This window comes from Lepisosteus platostomus, chromosome 2 (assembly GCF_059453375.1).
Source record: "Lepisosteus platostomus isolate fLepPlt1 chromosome 2, fLepPlt1.hap1, whole genome shotgun sequence".
NCBI classification, from domain to species: Eukaryota; Metazoa; Chordata; class Actinopteri; order Semionotiformes; family Lepisosteidae; genus Lepisosteus; species Lepisosteus platostomus.
In genome coordinates this window covers 77,638,459-77,658,809 of record NC_142612.1, presented here as the reverse complement: position 1 = coordinate 77,658,809, position 20,351 = coordinate 77,638,459, and the positions used below count along the sequence as shown (strand labels likewise).

The following is a 20,351-nucleotide window of genomic DNA, read 5'->3' as shown; positions in this document are numbered from 1 at the left end:
CACAGTTATATTCTTCACATTTGTTTGAACAACGGGAGCGGGGGGGGGGGGGGGATTTTGAAGGAAACTGGTATTGATTCCTTGGTTTGTATACACTGTGAAGGCAAAGACAAAGTGAACTGGCTTTTCGAAACAAAAGGTGCTTAATCACCTACAAGAAAGATGTTATGAGGCACTCTTACCCCTAATGCACGTACTGTACCTCTATGCCTTCGATCCAGAAAAAAACCTGCATTTGGTTAAAAGGTTTAAACCGTCTGTCTGCAGAATGTGATAAATCCCACACTGATTTAGTACCATAACAGGTAAGCATCTAATCTTTGTGTTTGAGAGCAGGATGAGGCAACACCTAGTGACTGCATGTTAATAACCCAGCACTGCAATCCTTACCGCCATAATAAATGCTTTTGAAACAAAGACAAGCACAGACACCCACAAGCACATCAGAGACAAACAAAACTTTCATGTTAGAGTAAGAAGAACTCCATCTTCAATCAGCATTGTGTGCTTATTCTTGGCAGGCAGTCTCATCAACAAACAAGTATAATTGTGAAGACAATGTTCTCAGTGTTAGAAGTGTTTTTCCTTCATTCCTTGACCAAAGCCAGGACAGTGCATTCTGCCGCAGAGTACAGTGTTGGTATACTGTAAAACTGATTTGATGCAGTGAGTTTTGCTTTCTCTAAACAGGTAGAAACTTTGACAAAGATGGAGACCTCACAGACTGGTGGACAAAGGAGTCAGCTGCTAAATTTAATGAACTTTCCAAGTGCATGATTGACCAGTATGGGAACTTCTCCTGGGATCTAGCTGGTGGTCAAAATGTAAGCATCCACAAAATGATTATTATTAAGACAGAAAGCCTGATCTTAAAAAAAAAAAAAGATTTGTGTAGTAGCTTAGTATTTGGGTGCCAATGCAACAAATGAATATTTAAAAAAGAAATAACCATGAATCTAAAGATGTCCAGCTATGATGAGAAAAACCTTATGGATAGCTGGCCGAGGAAACAAATTCAACCCAAAATTCACTAAAAGTTCTCAGGATTATTTAGCCTAACGTATGCGTTGTCTGTCTATAGTGTGAACTGATCCCTCCACTGCTAGCACACACATTGAGAAATCCTTTAGTAGTCAACAACCAACCAAGGTACCTAATTTCTACCATAATTAAGAAAAAATTAATTGAAATAAAATTACCTTGAGTTCGATTACATTATGCTAATTAGTCACTTTAAAGGATTAGGCTAATTCATATACTTAAGAGTATTTCAAGTAATTAAAAAAGCTATGGGTTCAATTCAATTAAATTCAAATTAAGGTGCCTTAAATTCCAATTGCTGAATTAAAAAAAAATCGTTTAGCATTGCACCATGTAGCTCTGTCTCTGACATGGGCATTGGTAAATTGGTAACTGGTGGCTCAGTGTCTCAAACTTGGCACTGTTCAAATCAAATCAAATCAAAGTTTATTTATCGAAGGCACAACAATACAGCGTGCAGCAGTAGTTGCTGGCAATGAAATGTCATTTCTACGAGCTCACTGGGGAGGGGATAAAAATCACAAAATTAAAGTTACAAAAGAAGGTTACATAATAATACATAATAGTACAATAGAAATTGAATAAAATAAACTCAGACAGAGCTCAATATAAACAGAGCTGCAATGTGTCCAGGGTGTATGCAATACATTATGTCCAAGTAGTGCAGTATGCTGAATACAATGAAAACAGTGTGTCCATGTAGCCATTACAGGTGATTTGCTGAAGGAGCTGCAGCTGGGCTATTTAGCAGTCTTATTATCTGGTTATCTGGTAGAAGCTGATCTGTAATCTGCTGGACTTTGACCGAATGCTTCGGTACCGTTTACTGGATGGTAGGAGGGAAAACAGTGTGTGACCGGGATGACTGGGGTCCTTGAGAATGGACCTGGCCTTCTTCAGACATCTAGCTGAGTAGATATCCTGGATGTTTGGTAGCTCACAGCCGGTAATGAGCTGCGCTGACTCGCCCATACCAGGAGCCCCTGCTCCATTCTGCACAGAAGATAGATCTCAGAGGACAGGGCAGACAGTGAGAGTAACACACAGAGGCAGTGACTTTGTCTCATCCATGAATTTTAAACCGACTTGCAGTCAACAGCTCCCAAGAGGCTACATTGTCCTAACCGGTGGACTCTATTAACACAATTGAAGTGTTAATCTACATTTACTGGTTGTTGTTTGTTTCTACGTTCTGAACAACAAATGATGCAAGATCCTAAGGAAAAAAAAAAGAGATGAACAGGTTAAAAAATCTCAGAACCGGTTTTGCCACACTGAGAGAGAATCAGGATGTTTAAGCCCTCAAGAACTCTTTTCTCCTCATCACTGTTCATGTCCTTCAATGCAAAATCTTCTGTTTTGCACTTTCAGTGTCATCGGGGGAGACTTTCTTGACTTTTGTTCTCTGCTCAGCAACACCCTGTCTGTGTTGTGGGCCTCTCGTCTGCTCTCCACAGCTTCCTCCAGCATCCAGCTTTCTGGCTAACCCTCGCTCCCAATCCTCCAGCTGCCCGGTCACCCTGATCACCCATTCCTGTTACTTCCGGACTTTGCTTTTACCCGTTACCCGTTTTTCCTGTTGGTCCTCTGAGAAGGCGCTCTACGTCAAGAGCAGCTGTTCATCACTAAAAATGGGTGTATAGTTACATGACCCAGTCTGAGAGAGCTTATAACAAATCCAACTTTCCAGCTGAATGTTTTTCTTCAGACATGCCTTCTTAAATCTTCACAATTATATTTTTCTACATTCGGGACTGGTGTTGTCCTACAGTATTTTTTGGTTTGTTCTGGGGAACTTGCCCACATGGCCAGGTTTGTCACTCTCTCTAGCCCAGCGGTTTCAAAATGAAAGGAAAAGTGTGGGCATCCTCTATCGCTCCATGGGGCTTGTCTGTATCTCCTGAAATCAATCTTGCCCTTTCAGCTTACAATGAAATAACACGAATTAATCTGGTTTCAATATGCGTTTAATTTGGGCTGTTTATAGCGAGAATATTCCTTCTGAGAAAAGTGCTGCCCAAAATTTTGTTAAAAGTTCTTGGAAAAAGACTTTTCAAAGAAAAGCCTAATTTTTTTTCTCCATTTTTTGAACAGCTCAGTGGAGTTAATACTTTGGGAGAGAACATTGCAGATAATGGTGGAGTCAGACAAGCATATCAAGTAAGCCCTGTGAATGAAAAGGATTTGATCTCTTTTGATTATGTGTCATTTTTTATTTTAGGACCTTTTTTCGTACAGGTAGGAGAATTTCTTGTAAAATCTATTTCTCTAGTTCAGTCCTTCATGAAGAAAAAGCAAGTGTCTTTATTTTTTGTAAAAAAACATTTGTAAAATATGTATAGTTTTAAGACATAGCAATTCATATACAGTATATTGAAATATCAATTAAAATAAAGTAATACTGAAAACTAGAAAACCCCTTTTAGGTGTTTTAGGCATTACAGTTTTCTACAATTCATCCCATGAATATGCGTTTCACTAAACTTTATGACAGTTCCATTCTTGAACTATCCAAGCCATGTTATAATGAATACAATTAAAAAACTTAATTTGAATTTCCAGGCATACCAAAATTACATTAACAAAAATGGACAGGAGGAGCTACTGCCAGGAATTGACTTGAACCACAGACAGCTGTTCTTCCTCAATTTTGCACAGGTAAGCTCCAGACTAAGACACAGAGAATCCTTGTCTTTGGCAATCTGTAAATACCTAAATTAATTAAAGCATGAGATATAACTTACTGATTAATTTATATTAATGTTTTAAAATCACATTTAATGCTTTATTTAATAATAGTAAAGCTTTCTGACCTATAAATGGTCTTGCCCCTCATCAAAAACAGTTTTGTAGAAACAACTTTTTCAAAGCAGAGATGTATTTCTTGTGCACTGTAAAGTAGAAAAGCTCATCTTATTCCTTATCTCTCAGATCTAGCACAGGCAATGTGCAGAATTGGAGAAAATGTGAACATGTTAAAAAAAACAAAGCTTCTCTTTGTTGATCTTTCACTATAGGAGATGAACTGTAGACAGTTATTAGGTTTTTTTTTGTTTTGTTGACTTACATGTGTGGGGTAAAAGAAAAAAGGACTTATTGTTTCATTTTAGGTGTGGTGTGGTACCTATAGACCTGAACATGCTGTTAATTCTATCAAAACTGATGTGCACAGCCCTGGAAAATTCAGGTTTGTTTTTTTTTAATTGCACTGTATCTCCTGTATGTGTTTGAATGTCTTCTGGTCACTTTACATAAACAACAATAGAGATAAATACACCTCATACATTACATCGGTACACAATTTCATATAAATGCTTTGCTGTTATCATTATCCATAGTAACTTTAACCTTCATGCAATAACCAGGGGTGTTTCAGCACAGCCAAATGTCATTATTCTACAGGGAAATAAGATAAAAAATAATTAATGGTCATTAAGTAATTCACTACTCTTTCTAATATTTAGTTATCTACTGTATATCATAGGAAGTGCTAGAAGAAGTAATTATTATACATTTGTGGTAAAAAGTGACAGGATTAATTTAATATTTTATCAACATGTATGTTTTTTTTTTCCTCAAACAGAGTTTTAGGGTCATTACAGAACTTTCCAGAATTTGCTGAAGCCTTTTCTTGTCGCAAGAAAGATTACATGGCGCCACTGCAGCAGTGTCGAGTGTGGTGAAGTGGGCAACAACTCAAAGAAAGACCCCTTGTCAACAGACTGTTAGACTCTAATTGCAGGGATTCCACTGAATGTGTACAGGGGAGGGTTACTGAATGCAGTGCCCTCTCACACAGAACTGTTCTTTCTTTCCTACCTAGTAAATGTGCTAAATTGTAATTAATCTTCAAACAGTTCATTAAACTAGATTTGATTTTTTTTAAGCCGGTATTCATACACATAAAGTATAGCAGCACAAAAACGGATCTGAACATTTTCTATATAAAGATTTTTCATAAAAATTGAAATTACTAGTATCGCATATATTGTGTTGTGTTTCTACAGTAGTTTTACACTTCATGTATAATTGTTTCTTTGAAAACAGAAAAAGCCTTATGAACTTACTTTTTTATATGAGAGGGGGTTTGTTAAATTGTGATTCCTGGTTAAGGGGGCTTGATTGACATTAACTCATTTGCAGAAAGTCAAGATACGACTTTGAGGCAAAGCAAGTAAAAATAACATTTACACCAAAGATTTCAAATTCTCTCAAATGTACCCTGTACATTTCCTCTCACAAAACTAATGATTTCATTTATAAAATTTTAAGGATTCATGACTAATTTGACTTTAGAAAGATTACACTGAATGTTATCTCTTAAGAGTAGAGGGGGTTAATACTCAAGATGACTTCAGTCTTTGCTGATAGTACTCCTACGATACACCTACTCAAGTGATATCGTTTTCTGAAAGGAATGTGCTCACTGCTTACATTCAAGAGATGTACTTTTTGTCAATTTTCTTTATATGGGAAGTTAAAATTCTATAAATGATATTTAGGCCAGTAATAAAAGAAAACAAAATCCTGTATCAGAAAGGCAAGATACTGTGTTTCTTTATTGCAAAAAGTTCCTGCTGTTTATGTCAAATCATTGCAATCTGTAGTATCTGCCATTGAAGGTGATACCTTTTAAACGTCACACTTCCATAACTTTAAAAGTTAAATACCATTAGTCCAAGGTGTATTAATACAGTATTTAGAAGGTTAAACACAAATACCTCAGATGCCTGGATTTAGGTACTTTGTAATAAACATATTCAGAAATAATTTGTTAATAAATTCTAACATAAAAGTGGTTCTGTTTTATCTGTGTTTTGTTGACATACAGTATACACCTTTTCGCAAGCGCTAAAAATACAATGGGTGTATTTGAATCAGCCAAAAACCCATCAAGAGTCTTTTCTGTTTCTCCAGCAGATCGTCTTTGCTTCTGCGAAGGTCAAAGTGCGTCACTGATAAGCCATTATAGATTCCCTTCAGATGTGTTACTGTAAATTCTGCTTTAATCATGATTAAAAACACATTTGTTGGCACCGGACTGACAGCAGGCAGCAAAAGCTGTAATTTGAACTCAAGACGTAGGTGCATATTCCGGACAACGAGAATAACGGAATGACGGAACTCAACACTTCACACAGTTGGTTGAACTCTTAATGGTTGATATACTGTATATATGGGTGCAGGAATGAGAAATTTGTTCAAACATATATGCAGCTTTGGTTGTTAGATATGAAAACTAAATTTCTAAAGATATTTAACATAGGATTCTTGAAAGACAAACTATTGTATCGTAGCGCTCTGGGGTTCACGTGGGTCGGCCCCCCACCGCTGGGGACACGAACCTTGGCCTCCAGCGTCACTCAACAGGGACCTAGCCAGTTGAGCTAAAGGGAAATCTCCCATCAGCCCAACAGCTGCGGTCCCTGCTAGTCACAGGGAAGGGTGGTGACGTCACCGCACTGGTAAGCCGGCTCACACAACCTGCAAAGTCGTCCGTATGCATTACAGTATTGATAAAAAACAATAATTAGAAACCAATGTTAAATTTGTATTGTGAGTTTTGAATAATCTAAAACTGACGATTTTGGGATGCGCTGCATTATCGGAAATAAGTTTTGATTATTTGTATTATATTGTCCATTTACATGTATGGTTGGTTGCGAGATTTAGATTAGTCACATTTTTAAAAGCATTCTAACATACAGTGTACTGCTATTTCTGTTCATTTAAGAGGAAATGTTTCTTTGGAAAAAAAATGTCAAGTTGATTTTACTTCTCATCTGCATATAACGATACAGTGAATGTGGTGTAAAAGGGATTACTCTAAAAGTATGGCTTTTATCTGTATAATTGGAGTGAAAATAGATCCGAAGTTAGAAGGAGCTTCCTTGTGTTTAAATGAGTGGAACACGTCCCACAGGCCTATATGTTTTAAATGTATTGTATGGCTAGCCTGCGTCACAGACCATACACGTTCATGTGTAAATGTGTTTTATGTAATATGTGTTATATGTTAATGTGTGTTTTATGTTGTGTTCTATTTCAAAAACAGAAAAAAATTCTGTACAAAATACAAATAGAAAATATTGTAGCACCAACGCAGTTCGCATAGCATGTATGGTAAAGGATTCGTCGTAATGCCTTCTAACCTGTAGTAAATCAGGGAGTCGCCTGACAGCCCTCAATTACGAGACTTCAAAGGAACTACGTGCCCTTTGCTACTGTACGTCACAGTCTCCTTTATAAAAGCCTCTCAATTAATAATAACAATAATAATTGCTTACACTTATATAGTGCTTTTCTGGACACTCCACTCAAAGTGCTTTACAGGTAATGGGGATCCCCTCCACCACCACCAATGCGCAGCCCCACCTGGATGATGCGACGGCAGCCATAGTGCGCCAGAACACTCCCCACCCATCAGCTGTTAGTGAGGAGGAGAGCAGAGTAATGAAGCCAGTTCATAGATGGGAGGCCATAATTGGTAAAGGCCAGGGGGAAATTTGGCCAGGACGCCAGGGTTACATGCCGACTCTTTTCGAGAAACGCCCTGGGATTTTTAATGACCACAGAGAGTCAGGACCTCGGTTTGACGTCTCATCTGAAGGACGGCACCTGTTTACAGTATAATGTCCCCGTCACTATACTGGGGCATTAGGACCCACACAGACCGCAGGGCGAGCGCTCCCTGCTGGCCCCACTAACACCTCTTAACCCCATTCTTCCCCCATTTGATTCTGGTCATCCTCAGAGCCGCTGTAGAGGAGACAGGCATCGAATGCACCTCGAATCCTCCACTTGGGTTTCTCAAGCACTCGGTCTTCCAGTCTGTCCGCGTGGTTTGACTTTTTTTTAGACTATAGAACCCTAAATTAAGGATGAATGTTTACTTACTAGTGTAGGTAGGGTAGAAAAGATTAACACATTGGCACGCAAGACGACAGCAGTACACAAGTCTCTCTTTTTAACCACAGCGACAACGTATTAAGACAGAAGAAGGACAGAAAATCAAGTAAATAAAACATGCTAAATGTGTTATTGTAGAAGTATATCTGGCAGTGCAGACTAAATGTGTCAAGAAAGAATTCATATTATTTACAAAACGATACTGCTTTCAGTAAAAGATTAGGTTTTTCCTAATGACAGGCCATGGAAGAGTTTAGAAATGGAAAATGAGAACTTCTTCAGAAGAGCCCTACATGCATAAAAATGTTAGATACTGACGTTTTTAAACAAAACTTCACTAGCACCACATCAAAAACAGTCGTTTTGAATAGCCAAATCTAGTTTGTTTAAAGTGATCTAAGAGTAAATTAAATTATATCAAATTTATTGCAGACAACGAACTTCTTGTGCATAATAAACACTACGCATAATGGAAAATCAAGTGGTGGCAATGTTATTTCCCTTCTTTTATGCATGCAAAAAAGCCACTGGTCATTCTTTTAAAATATAAACAATTTTCTTTTGCTCTCTCTTTCTTAAGAAAGTTTTAAAATGTGCTTTTTTTATTTCAGCAAAATCCAGTTACAGGCTGTAGCTTCTGTAGAACATTCTGTCAGATCAGGTAAATTCTGAAATTAGCACCTCTGAGTTAACTAAGAATTAGCACACAGATGTTAACGGTATGAATCTGGTAACTAAATAACTAGCAGTACTAGCAGGTACAGTAAGTAGTTCTCAGCATGTAGTTCTCAACGAACAGCATGTGTGTGAAAAAATGTTGCTCAAAACACTGTAAACCCGTAATTTTCACTATGTTCAGTGTGAACTCAGTTTGACCTTTGAAAATGAGACATTTGACATCACTTGGGTAATGGCTCTGCATTTCTAATATTTCCTTTGTAGAGGTGACCATTTAAGACGTTGGATTGAAACATTCCATTCAGTGCAAAATCTTCCCCACAATACAACCCACGATTTCCATTATATACAGGAGTACTGTACACACACTGCGGGCCCTGTATTCGAAACACTGAGCGAAAGGGTTTTAAACATCTTCTGAAAGTATTTTGAACATATGACAATTGAACCAGGATCAGTTAACAGATGATTTATTAAATTACGTTATTTAGAAATCATCTGGAACAAAAATCAGCCCTAAAGGACTAGAGTTTCCTGAACTGAACAAATTACTTACAGGGATGGAGACTCCAGCTCTAACTCATTCATTTCCTTTTTGACTTATCTCTCCATGCTTCCTTAGGTCATCTGTAGCATCTGTATCTGAAATATTCACCCATGAGATTTTCATATCAGTACTTTAACAGGGCTGCTTTGATATGGGAATAATATTATGCAAGAATGGGAAGGTTTTGCCGTCAAAAGAGCAGAACGAAATTGCTCTCACTCACTCTCTCATCTCTTAAGTGGAGAAAAATGGAATGACACCTAGCATACTGGTGAAAATATCTATTAAGCCCCCATTTTAAAAAAACCCTGTATATTCACAGATGGAGTGTCAGTCAAACCCAATTAGAAGGCAGCACTTCAAATATGAAAAAAAAAAGATTTCTTCTCTGAAATGCTAATTTGACTCATAAAGGATGCTTTTGTAAGTAGATCTGAAACATTATCTGGACTGATTGTATTCACAGTGGGAATACAGAGCTCATTTGTTTTTCAAAATGCACAAAAGTGATAATAATTTAAATACCTTTTTAATCTTGCAACCACCATACAAAAATCAGTATAACCTGAGATGAAAGAATTTTAATTTTGAATAATTCCTGCTCCCAGTTTTGCATATTATGTGCGCCACCTGAAATGCTTTGAATGTATTCCATGCAGTACCTGCTACCAAAAAAATCAATAATAATAATAATAATAATAATAATAATAATAATAATAATAATAATAATAATAATAAATCATTATTTTTGGATGTTTTTAAACTGATCTTGAATATTTGAAGAAGTGATGTTTAAGAAGAACATAAATGTAGTTTTGACAGTTACTGATAAAAATCTATGTGCAACAACATTATTCAGCAATGAATTGCCCCTGCCTCTGGGGTCGGAAAAAGCACTTCAAACGAAGAGCATCGTGTTGTGAATAGTGAAAAATGATGACCTCCTGTGGTCATGCCGAAATCTCTTCCCTTTCCCGTACGTGATCACCTTTCAGGGTCGTATTCTCAAATTGAAACCTCACTGATACTTCATTGTAGCTGAGGTTTAACGATTAGCTGGAAAAAATAACTTCACCTCTTGTGGTTAAGTCCTCAATTATGTGCAGGTGGTTAAGATTCCATTATAAGAATCACAGTTCTTAAATGCCAAAGGTACTGTAACTCACTTGTATATTCTTCAAAACATGCAAAGCAAAAATACATATATGATTGTTATATTCGATGAACGATTTTATGTGATTTAAGATCTCAAAAACGGTTTTGTGAATTTTCACACATAGGTGGACTTGGTATGTGTATTATAAATAAGTCTTACATGATAATGGCAATATAAAGTTCGTAAATAAACCTCATACGGCGATATAGCTGTTACAGTATATCCTACACAAGGCACACAGCCCGAATTTATCCAGTTCATTCAACTGAAAAAATAGATATCTACTGTATATCGTGGACATGAAACTGGGTAATGATCCTTTATGCTAATGAAGTACTTTGACTTTTATTTACACGTGGTCGTCCTAAAAGTATTTTCAGAGACTTCTGGTTTGGCAAAAGACCCAGCACTTCATTCATTGTTCAGAAAAAAACAACACAGCTGCTGCGAAATCATGGACGTGTTGTCCAGCATCTCAACAGGCGAACCCAAACAACCGAGGGCGTCACAGTTTACTTGAAAGAAAAAAAAAGAGGTGATGTCACATAGTGCGGGGGGTTGCCCCCTGGTGGCAGAACAATGGGAATGTATTCAAAGTGCGAAGAACTCCATTGTCTGCGTAGATACGGAAACTTATAACCCCCTTGCGTCTTTATCACTGTACTCCATGATGATTTCGGAATCAGATTCAAAACTTTTGCATTTCGGCTATGTTTAAAAGCAATTTCCACTACAAAAGCAGAGAAAAAGGAAAACTATGCATTTTTTTCTAAGGATTATTTTATTTTCAACCTACTTCATTTTGCAGGTAGTGGTTTTTGATGGCCTCACAGGTCACAGGTATGTTAGGGATAAATTATGAAGCTTCCAAATCTCATGTCACAATTGGCAATTGTACTGTGAGCCGTAGAGGTTCAAGCTGCCTGCTGTGGTATAGTGCAAGAAGCTGATGCCAGGACTTTCAAACCCCAAACAAGTTCTGGAGAAAGTGATTCAGTTTGTGAAAGTCAGATGCATTAAGTACATGGCCTGCTTTTGCCTGTTACACTTGTGGCCTTCCATTTCAGCCACCATGCAAATAACTTGGCAGTACTACAGCCTCTGACAGGTTTGAAATATGGAGTGGAAAATATGTCACCTGGTGGGAGAGGTCAGGGATCCACAGAAAGATCTGTCAGTTGAAATAAACTGGAGACACAGCATTGATTTGAAAAGGCTGAAATAGACACTTGCTCTCCCTGTATAACCTCAGTGGAATGCAACAAGGCGAAGGGCTGCTTACTGTTCTTAGCTGAATTTTGGAGCAAAGGCTGTTTTGATCTGTGATTAAACTGGCTTCCCTCATTCAATGTCATGTGGCTTTTTACTGCTGGGATGTTAATACCCCTTTATTCCAATGCAAAAAAAACGAAGTCTTTCCTTCTGTCAGAATGCATGAAAGGTTGCTTATCTTGGCTTTGTTTCCTTGCATCCCTTTAAAAAATGAAGTCATCTGCAATCCTCAGATTTGTACAATGAGGTTCAAAACCTCTCATGTAGAATTTTAGACTGTGGGTATTATACAGTACATGTACTTCCCATGAATGCATAAATGCACAAAATGTGCACAGTGGCAATATTATACCTGTTCTAAATTTTAGTTACTAAGTACAGAAATACAAAGATCTTGCTTATTAAATGAGTCATTTAATACAAATATGGAGGCCAGTCCATTTTCTATTTTTTTTCCCCATCTTCAAGGACTAGGATTACAGGCCTGCAGCAGACTGTATCTTGGAACCGGTGGTTATATGTTAGGCAATTTTATCCCCAAGACTGTTTTAATGAAAAAAAAATAGTATATGTGTTTACATAATCAGGAAATGACAGATGTTTTTCAAGGTCTGGCTTTGAAATGTACAGTATTTCACAGTAATAGGGTGCAAATGGTATTAGGAGGCATTAGAAATGACACTTTAAAGCTATTCTTAGCCTCCTACTGCTGCCACTCTACTAGATGGTCCTGAAATCTTCTCTCTCTGGTTATTCAATCTGTTACCTCTGCATGTCAATGGGCTCTTAAAGAAATGGCACAAACGCACGAGGCTTTCTCTGTGAACAAACTGTGGACAAACTTCTGAACCAATTCATCTGAGGTGCTCTGTGTGTCAGCGGCCTTCTTAATGGATAAATAATAACAGTAGTGTTTTACAGAGGAATCTAAAAGACATACTGCATGTGTACATCTGTCTTTGCATGTTACATATTATTAGTGGCACTGTCCTCTCCTTTAAGGATAAATGCTGCAAATAGATCAACATTGTTTTGCCAAGGAAAAACAAAAGTAAATGGATTGTGGTTCGAAAAACATGACTTTTATGTATTGTGTTTTATCGTGGACAAATAATTTATCAGAAAGACAATCAGTTACTGAGGAGTTTCTGATGAATCACTATGGGGGACTACTATGCATTTAAGGCTTTGCGTTAGTTGTTCATATAGATATACAGTACTATGTATCACTGTAAAAGCTCTCCCAATTTAGAAGATGGATTCTTGGAAAGGGCTATGATTTTCCTGTTACCAGGGAAACTGTATCACTCACAGCACCTAATGCTCAAATCTGTCTTCAAATTAGTGACCTCTGGCATGCTTGTAACAATTTACTGAAAATGCTCAATGTTTTTAACAATTATGTTGAGTGTGCCCAAAGAGTAATGTGCTAGTAGATTAAACCAAGCACAGCTCTGGCATAAAGCCGACTAAATGAGATTGTGTAATTTCCAACTAAATAAGAGAATATATGGTATTGCAGGACTTAATTACTTCTATTATGTTAATAAATTGGGTTATTACACTCTTAAAAAGGAATATATTTAAAATAGTAAATTGATTAAAGTAGTGAAGTTCGTTGGTTTCTTGCTCATTCTTTGGGTAACAAAGGTAATTATTTGATATTCACAGTCCACATTACTGATATGATAATCATCAGTGTTTGAAATACAAAGGGAAAAAGATAAACCCTCATAAATGGCCATTACAGTTGCTGTAAGATCTTATGTAGATAATTCTTAGCATTATGTCTATAAAAAATAAAACAAAGGAATTCATTTAATACAATTTGTTAACTGACAAATCAGTTGACTATCTCATAAATGCCTCTAAAAACATGGATGACAGCTCAGAAAAATGAAAACAAAGCTTGTCTGGTACAGCATTACAGGTTATTTAAAGCATGTTTTGTATTTACATGAGGATGCTCAATTTGCTTCAGGATATTCACATATACTAAACAGATCTTGATTCTTGTGACATGTTGTTCTTAGTCTCTTCTTATATTTCTTCCTGAAAAAGCAGAGAATAATTGTGAAGAAAATTGTTATTATAACACACACATAGAGACAGATTAAAATGGTATAACAGAACAGATGCAACAGAAGTTAATTGTAAATATCAACAAATGACACGTAAAAATCCATAATGAAATCCCAACATTTGTGTTGAAAATGAAGTCTGTGCTTGATGAGCATTTTTGGGCTTGATTTCAACAGCAAGTTTTTTATTTCTTTCACAGTTTTTTACTTTGCATTTATAGTTACATGCTAGGAGAGAGTTTAATTCAGCATAACATAGTGTTTAATACCAGAAATTCTATTTATACATTATTTAACTTGCACAAAATCTTCATCCCCCAACCCTCTCCCCCTTTTAAGGCTGGGTATTTATATTGTGGCGCACTGGTTGTGATCTTTTGTGGGTATTGACAGCTGTGGGCTATGCTTACAACAGTCCATGTGATGAAAATTGCTGACAAAGGCCCCATCTCTGATGACAGAGAACAATGCATTGCTTCATCCTTCACCTAATTAATTTTCTCTGAGCGCACTAACGTGAAATATCCTACACTGTTTAGAGTGATGACATGACTTAAAAGTTGATTAAAAGTTGTTAATCCTTCAGAAGATCTATTCACTTCTCAGATACATTAGAGGCAGATATTTTGTTGTTGTTTTTTTCAGATTGATACCATAGCTGACACTCTCTTACTCAGGCTGCAATGACACAATTCAATCAACGACAAAAGTGTGTGTCTTGCAACGTGCAAAGTATCTAGCAGTACAATAAGGTTTGAAGTACAATAAAGGACGAAACACCAGTATCCATTTCCTTAGTCTGCATAAAATAGTGATTACATTTGTCTTCGACTCTGACCAGCTTTTCAGAAAATCCCAGTGCATGCTTCTTTTGTGTGTGGATGTGTCATAGTGCACACAAGACATGCACTTGAAGCGAACTGTGGGATGTGTACAAGCTGAATTGTGGGAAAAATGGCAGCTTGAAGCCCTTGCTTTTGCTTAAAACACAGTCCATATGAAACATGTGAAAACCCCACAGCTGAAAGGAGATGCTCTTACTTTATACCCTAATCAGTAGATCCTACTCTGAGCATGTTTACACTGAAGAAATGAGAGATGGCTGTGTTTTCACCTTTCTACAGTGGTCACACCTGCCAGCAATTACTTTTACTTTTACATGTTATTCTGCTACAGAGACAGAGAGATGTTCCCTTGAAATGCAAATGACCTGCATTAGCATGTGCACTCTTTTGCAAGCTTAGAGAGGCATTAAAACAGCTCACGCCATACACAGTAGTGTCTCTGAAACTGAGGCTGTGAAAGAGTGCAGGTGACTATTATGGCCTTTTGGGAAACACAAGGCAACAGAAAACACTCACCTATGAAAATACAAAATAGACCACTACCGCACATCCCACTACCCAGCCCACCATGAGCAGGACCGGGACGACATACCGAGAGGTGCTCAGCTGGGCTGTGAATGAGCAAAGGAAACAAATAATGTCCATCATGAAAGTTTAGTATAATAATAATAATAATAATAATAATAATAATAATAATAATAATAATAATAATAATGTTATTTGTATAAAATACTTTTAAAAGTGGATTCTCTAAGCTCTTTAGAGTAAGGAAAAAGAGCACACAATGAGAGAAGACAGGGCTGATATCCTTAGGGATAGAATCTGAGAGCTTTGAGGCAAAGTTGGAGAAGGCCCTGAATGATTCTAGTCTTCTCGGAGAGCATCACACTACAGTGAACATTCTTCCAAAAATAAATCTCATGTTAACATCATGAGATTCACATCGATACCACCTACTGAAAGCTATGACCAATTATGGTAACACCATTCCAACAGAACAAACAATGAGGAATAATTAATCATGCCTCACAAAGGTTATCCCCCTGCTCTCTGGGTAGAAAATGCTGTGAGACTCTTTAGCATTCACTTTGCTCTTTACATGCGGGTGTGAAATATCTCTCTGGATGCCACGTTCAGTGAAACCAGATGGGGGGGGGTGAGGGCTCTGCAAAGGAAATTGACTATTACTGTAGGTAGAATCTTCAGAATGAGCTGAGCCACTTTGAAAAAAATAACAAAGAGATCAGCCCTACAGGAAGAAGAGAAGCCCATTGTTCTGTTGAACATAATCTTCTTTCCTTGATCATGCCTAGAACCAAACACATCTCACAAGCTGAGATGAGTTTCACGGTGTCACTTGAATACATAGGGTCTCGTTTTCAGTGGCCTCTATAAAGGATATAGAATAATATAACCATAGATATTAATTCCACAGAACTACAGCCGTATCCTTACTATTGAATTAGCCTTCCATTTGCACTTTTTTTGTCATCTGTCTTTCTCATACTAGTAGGTGAACTTACACAAGCGTTCTTTATCTTGCTGTTAGTGAAAGCTGGCATGTCAGGGGTAATCTCTGATTCTGTGGTATCTTTAGAAGTGTTACATTTTTCTTTTCACACTTTCTGTGTTTAGCAAGAACTGCAGTTGTCAGAGCATATATCCAGAACTGAGTTAATTGATTACATGTTACAACCGGAGCATCCAGATAGAATATTGTAGTGGCTTAACAGACACAGTTTGTGGCTAGAAAATTTTGTGATTTAAACAGGTTCTAACTCTTATTATTTCTTGCTTCCTGACAATATAATCATCTGAGTAGGCATTAGTTACAACCGGAGCAGAAATGACAGCAACATGTAGCCTCTATATTAAAACTATAATCCTACTCGCATTTAGAAAGGAACTTGCAATTAAAGTAATGTGACATTCTTTACTTAAAAGCTTGTAAGGTGTGTTTCACCATGGTGAATATGCTGGCCTCAAAACGTTGGTTTTCAAGGCCAGCAGATTACTACATGGAGTGACACAGGAGATGTTTATCTCAATACAGTTCTCCTTCCCAGACTGGAATGCAATTAGCTTTGGCTCTTGAGTACCGTTTAAGACATGGTGTCAAGAGTTTGGGTTTAATGCCTACACAGATATCATTAGTGGTAACTGTGTGAAACAATATTAATGAAGGCACATTGCACCTTCATTTTACCTTAGATGTATCTTTTGTATACAATAGCTTTCAAACATTCAATGGCTGTAGGTAAACATGCATGTTAAATGAGAAAAGTTGAAAAATATCTTACCCGTGTTGCTCATAGCGTCCTGTTGGTTTTACAAGTTTTATTGGAATGGAACAACAATTGGAGGTTTGCAGCAAAGGTCGCTTTAAATAGAGGTGCAGTGGAATGCAGACAGCTGTGATTCCCAAATATGCCACCAGACCTCTGGAAGATGCCTGCATCCATTCAAATGAAGTCACATCTTCATGCACTCAGTGACTTCCAGATTGCGAGCTGATAAGCAGAATATTCATGCACCCTAGAGTTACGGTAGTACATTGCACAGCTTTAACAGATTGATGAGCTTCCAAACAGCTGTTCGCCAATGTTTGCCACAAAATGTTTTGGGGATTAAGCTTTGCTTTAGTGCAGTCCCATCCATAGGGAATGTTACATTTCAAACCTGATACCTATTCAGGGATATTTTCAATTTTTTACAATGGACTCCATCCTGTTTTTTATTTCTATTTTCTGATGCTCTGGAAAAAAAAGTTATATTCATAAACATCAGTTCTGTGCTTGTACTTTATTATTCTGGACATCAGCATGGTCGTATCACTGTGTAGGAATGTGTGTGTGTGTGTGTATTTTGGCTGATTTTGTCGTTTGGCACGAGAAATAGAATCAGAAGTGCATTGAAATGCAACAAGAAAAGAAAAAGGAAAATGTTCAAAATAGGCAGGAAAACACAAAAAGCTATTTAACACAAAACAGATCAACAACAGTAGCCACAATAAAAGTAAATACATAAAAATAACTCAAAAGACAACATATTTCTCATTATTCACCTGTGACTTGTCTTTCCAATCTGTTTTGCTTTGTTGAGCTTTTATGTGTTTATTTGTTATATGGCGATTGTACATCATATTTATCTGACCATATCAGTTTTGGAAAATAAATAAAATCTAAAACATGGCATGATCACATCTGTTCCTCTAGGAAAAAAAACAACAGAGTGCCAGTATGCATCAGAAGGGATTCATTGCTGTATTTTCAGGAATTATTAAAGAATCGATAATTGCCAAGGGGTTGAATAGAAGATTTTACTGAGCTCATAATTGACATCTCATATGACTATTCTTGCTGAAACACATCAGTCAGCATTAGCAATCTAGCTTGGATGAAGAAATGCATTCTATAATTTGTCGCTTACTCACTGTCAGGCCATGTTTGTTATGGGCTTTCTAATTATAAAGTTCACAGAAGTGACAAAAATAATCTCTAACTTGGACAGACAATAGATGGAAAACAGCTCACAGATAATCATCTTCCATCTGCTTAGTGGCCCCACACCACAGACCGTATCCATATTCCACAAGAGTGTTTTTTTATGTGCAGCTTGAAAACAATTATAAATGCACATCTTTGAAATTACATCAATTAAAAACACAAATTAAAAAGTCACAGTGCTTGCTTGTGCACTGAAATGCACTCCACATGCATGAAAATATTCTGTATACAGTGGCTTGTACAGTATTCAGACCCTTGCACTGTTTTTACGTTTTGTTTCTTTAAAGCTTGCAGTCATGAAACTTTAAAATAAGCATTAATATTTGTTATATACTGTATACAACCTACAAATCTAAAGAAAATAAGGAAACATAAGAAAGAAAAATGGAAATTGATTGCTAAAGTTTTCAAACTTTTTGCATTTGCAAACCTAAAGTCATTATACTGCACATAATTTCCATAACGAACCACACAATTACTTGAATAGTGTGTGATAAATAATACTGTAGTAGTTCTCGTGATGTCAGAATAAAAACCTCTGTGAAGGTCCTTGGTTAGAAATTGAATTTCAAGGAAAGACTCATCCATGAAGAATAAGGAGTCTAAAATAAAGACTAAGTCAGCGATAAAGTCATTGAAAAGCACAGATCGGAACAAGGGCATGAAAAATATTCCGGTCTCTGAATATCCCAGTGAGCACAGTCTACTCAATCATCTGGAAATGGAGGTGCCAAGGTACACTGCCAAGATAATCAGCCTGTGTGGTAAGAAGGAATTGCTTATTAAAAATAAACCATGTCAAAGCCTGCAATGGAGTTTGCAACAAAGCACCTGAGTAATCCCGCAAAAATGTGGAAAAAAGGCCTTGTGATCAGATGAGACCAAACTGGAAGTTTTTCATCTAAATCCTAACTGTTACATTTGGCGCAGACCAAACTCAACACATCTCCCACTCCTCTCCCATCCCTATAGTGAAGCATGGTGGTGTCAGCGTTACGGTGTGGGGAGTATTCTCCTCAGCAGGGACTGGGAAACGTTAGGATTTATGGACTGATGCATGGAGCAAAGTACAGGCAAATCCTAGAGGAGAACCTGTTTCAAACAGTTAAAGATGTAAAACTTGGGCAAAAATTCACTTTTCAATAGGATAATGATGCAAGGCCAAAGCTACACGGGAATTACTTTGGATTAAGGAAGTGAATGTCCTTGAGAGGACGAGTCAAAATCTCGACTATTGAGAATCTGTCTACTGAGACTTGAAAGCTGCTGCTCATTTGTGATCCCCAACCATCTTGAGAGAATAATGAGTTCACTAGTCTGAATACAAGTCAATGTTTTCTCTTTAGTTTTTGCTGATATTTACTGTACTATTTATCTTACACTTAAAATTTAGTAACATTTTTGGAATCATATGAAATGAGACACTAAATGGGGGGCCAGGATCTGAAAAGTTTTGCAAGGCAGTGTACATAGTCTGCAGATGACGTATTATACCAATCTAAATACGATATGCATTAAATAAGAGGAATAAAAACTGGTACTTCTAGATAGAAGGTAAAAGAGAGGTCTTTACGGTTTTGTAAGAATGCTCCTATTGTGTATATTCAGTGGAGTAATGCCTTGATTTTTTTTCACTTTACTTCAGCTACAGATTTAAGCAGCAGTGCCCAGCAGTGATGGCTCAGTGTGAGTGGTGCAGCGTCTTTATCGATCAGAGTCTGAGACGGCAGCTGCCCCAGGGGTGAGAGGCCTCGCTCACAGCCCCAGTGTCTCCCTCCCCACCGCCCTGCCAGCTGGGCTGCAGGCAGACTCCCTCCTCCGCCCGCACTCTGAGCGGAGCCCAGGCAGCCCGCAGGCCTGGGGACACAGGCTGGAGCCTCCTGCCCTGTCAGAGGAGTGTCACAAACTCCTCATGGAACCTCTCCGAACCTTCTGCAGTTTCTTATTTCTCCATGTTCAATTCAGATTCAAAATAGAACCAGAACATTGACTTTGTCCAATAGTATCTGAGGAGCAAACTCTGCAAAGAAGCTTTGAAACTTTCTGCAATGTCTTATTTGTTTCTCAATCGGAAGTTCCACATTCAAAATAGAGTGACTTTGTGTCATGTCGTACGAACACCATGAACACCTTTTAGTTTGTAAAGCAAATGCTAATTGCTACCATCAACAGTTGTGTTGAATGAATGAAAAAGGGTAACACTTTACACTATGCATATGATTACCTGTAGATTTATATGTACTTGCAATATTATCATGCACAGCTTCACCATAATCAGTAATGAACTTTCCTTGTATATGCAACTAAACATTCATT

At 37.4% G+C, this 20,351-nt stretch overlaps 1 protein-coding gene and 1 long non-coding RNA gene across 4 annotated transcripts in view; one reads left to right on the top strand and one right to left on the bottom strand.

The window, feature by feature from the left end:
• Window positions 1-5,839, top strand: part of LOC148677296 (neprilysin-like) — a 36,851-nt gene extending 31,012 nt beyond the window's left edge. For all 3 annotated transcript variants that reach the window (XM_088619996.1, XM_088619986.1, XM_088620004.1), the window contains 5 exons: window positions 691-824; window positions 3,136-3,201; window positions 3,604-3,699; window positions 4,152-4,228; window positions 4,625-5,839. In XM_088619996.1, the coding sequence (XP_088476122.1) occupies window positions 691-824; window positions 3,136-3,201; window positions 3,604-3,699; window positions 4,152-4,228; window positions 4,625-4,724 (473 nt within the window). In that variant the 3' untranslated portion in view covers window positions 4,725-5,839. The remainder of the gene's footprint in view (window positions 1-690; window positions 825-3,135; window positions 3,202-3,603; window positions 3,700-4,151; window positions 4,229-4,624) is intronic.
• Window positions 5,840-13,403: 7,564 nt separating this feature from the next.
• Window positions 13,404-16,985, bottom strand: LOC148677295 (uncharacterized). Its single transcript, XR_015930396.1, has 3 exons — window positions 16,830-16,985; window positions 15,046-15,140; window positions 13,404-13,655 (listed from the first exon to the last, which is right to left on the bottom strand). It is a non-coding gene; the product is annotated as an uncharacterized LOC148677295 (long non-coding RNA).
• Between the last annotated feature and the right edge of the window lie 3,366 nt (window positions 16,986-20,351).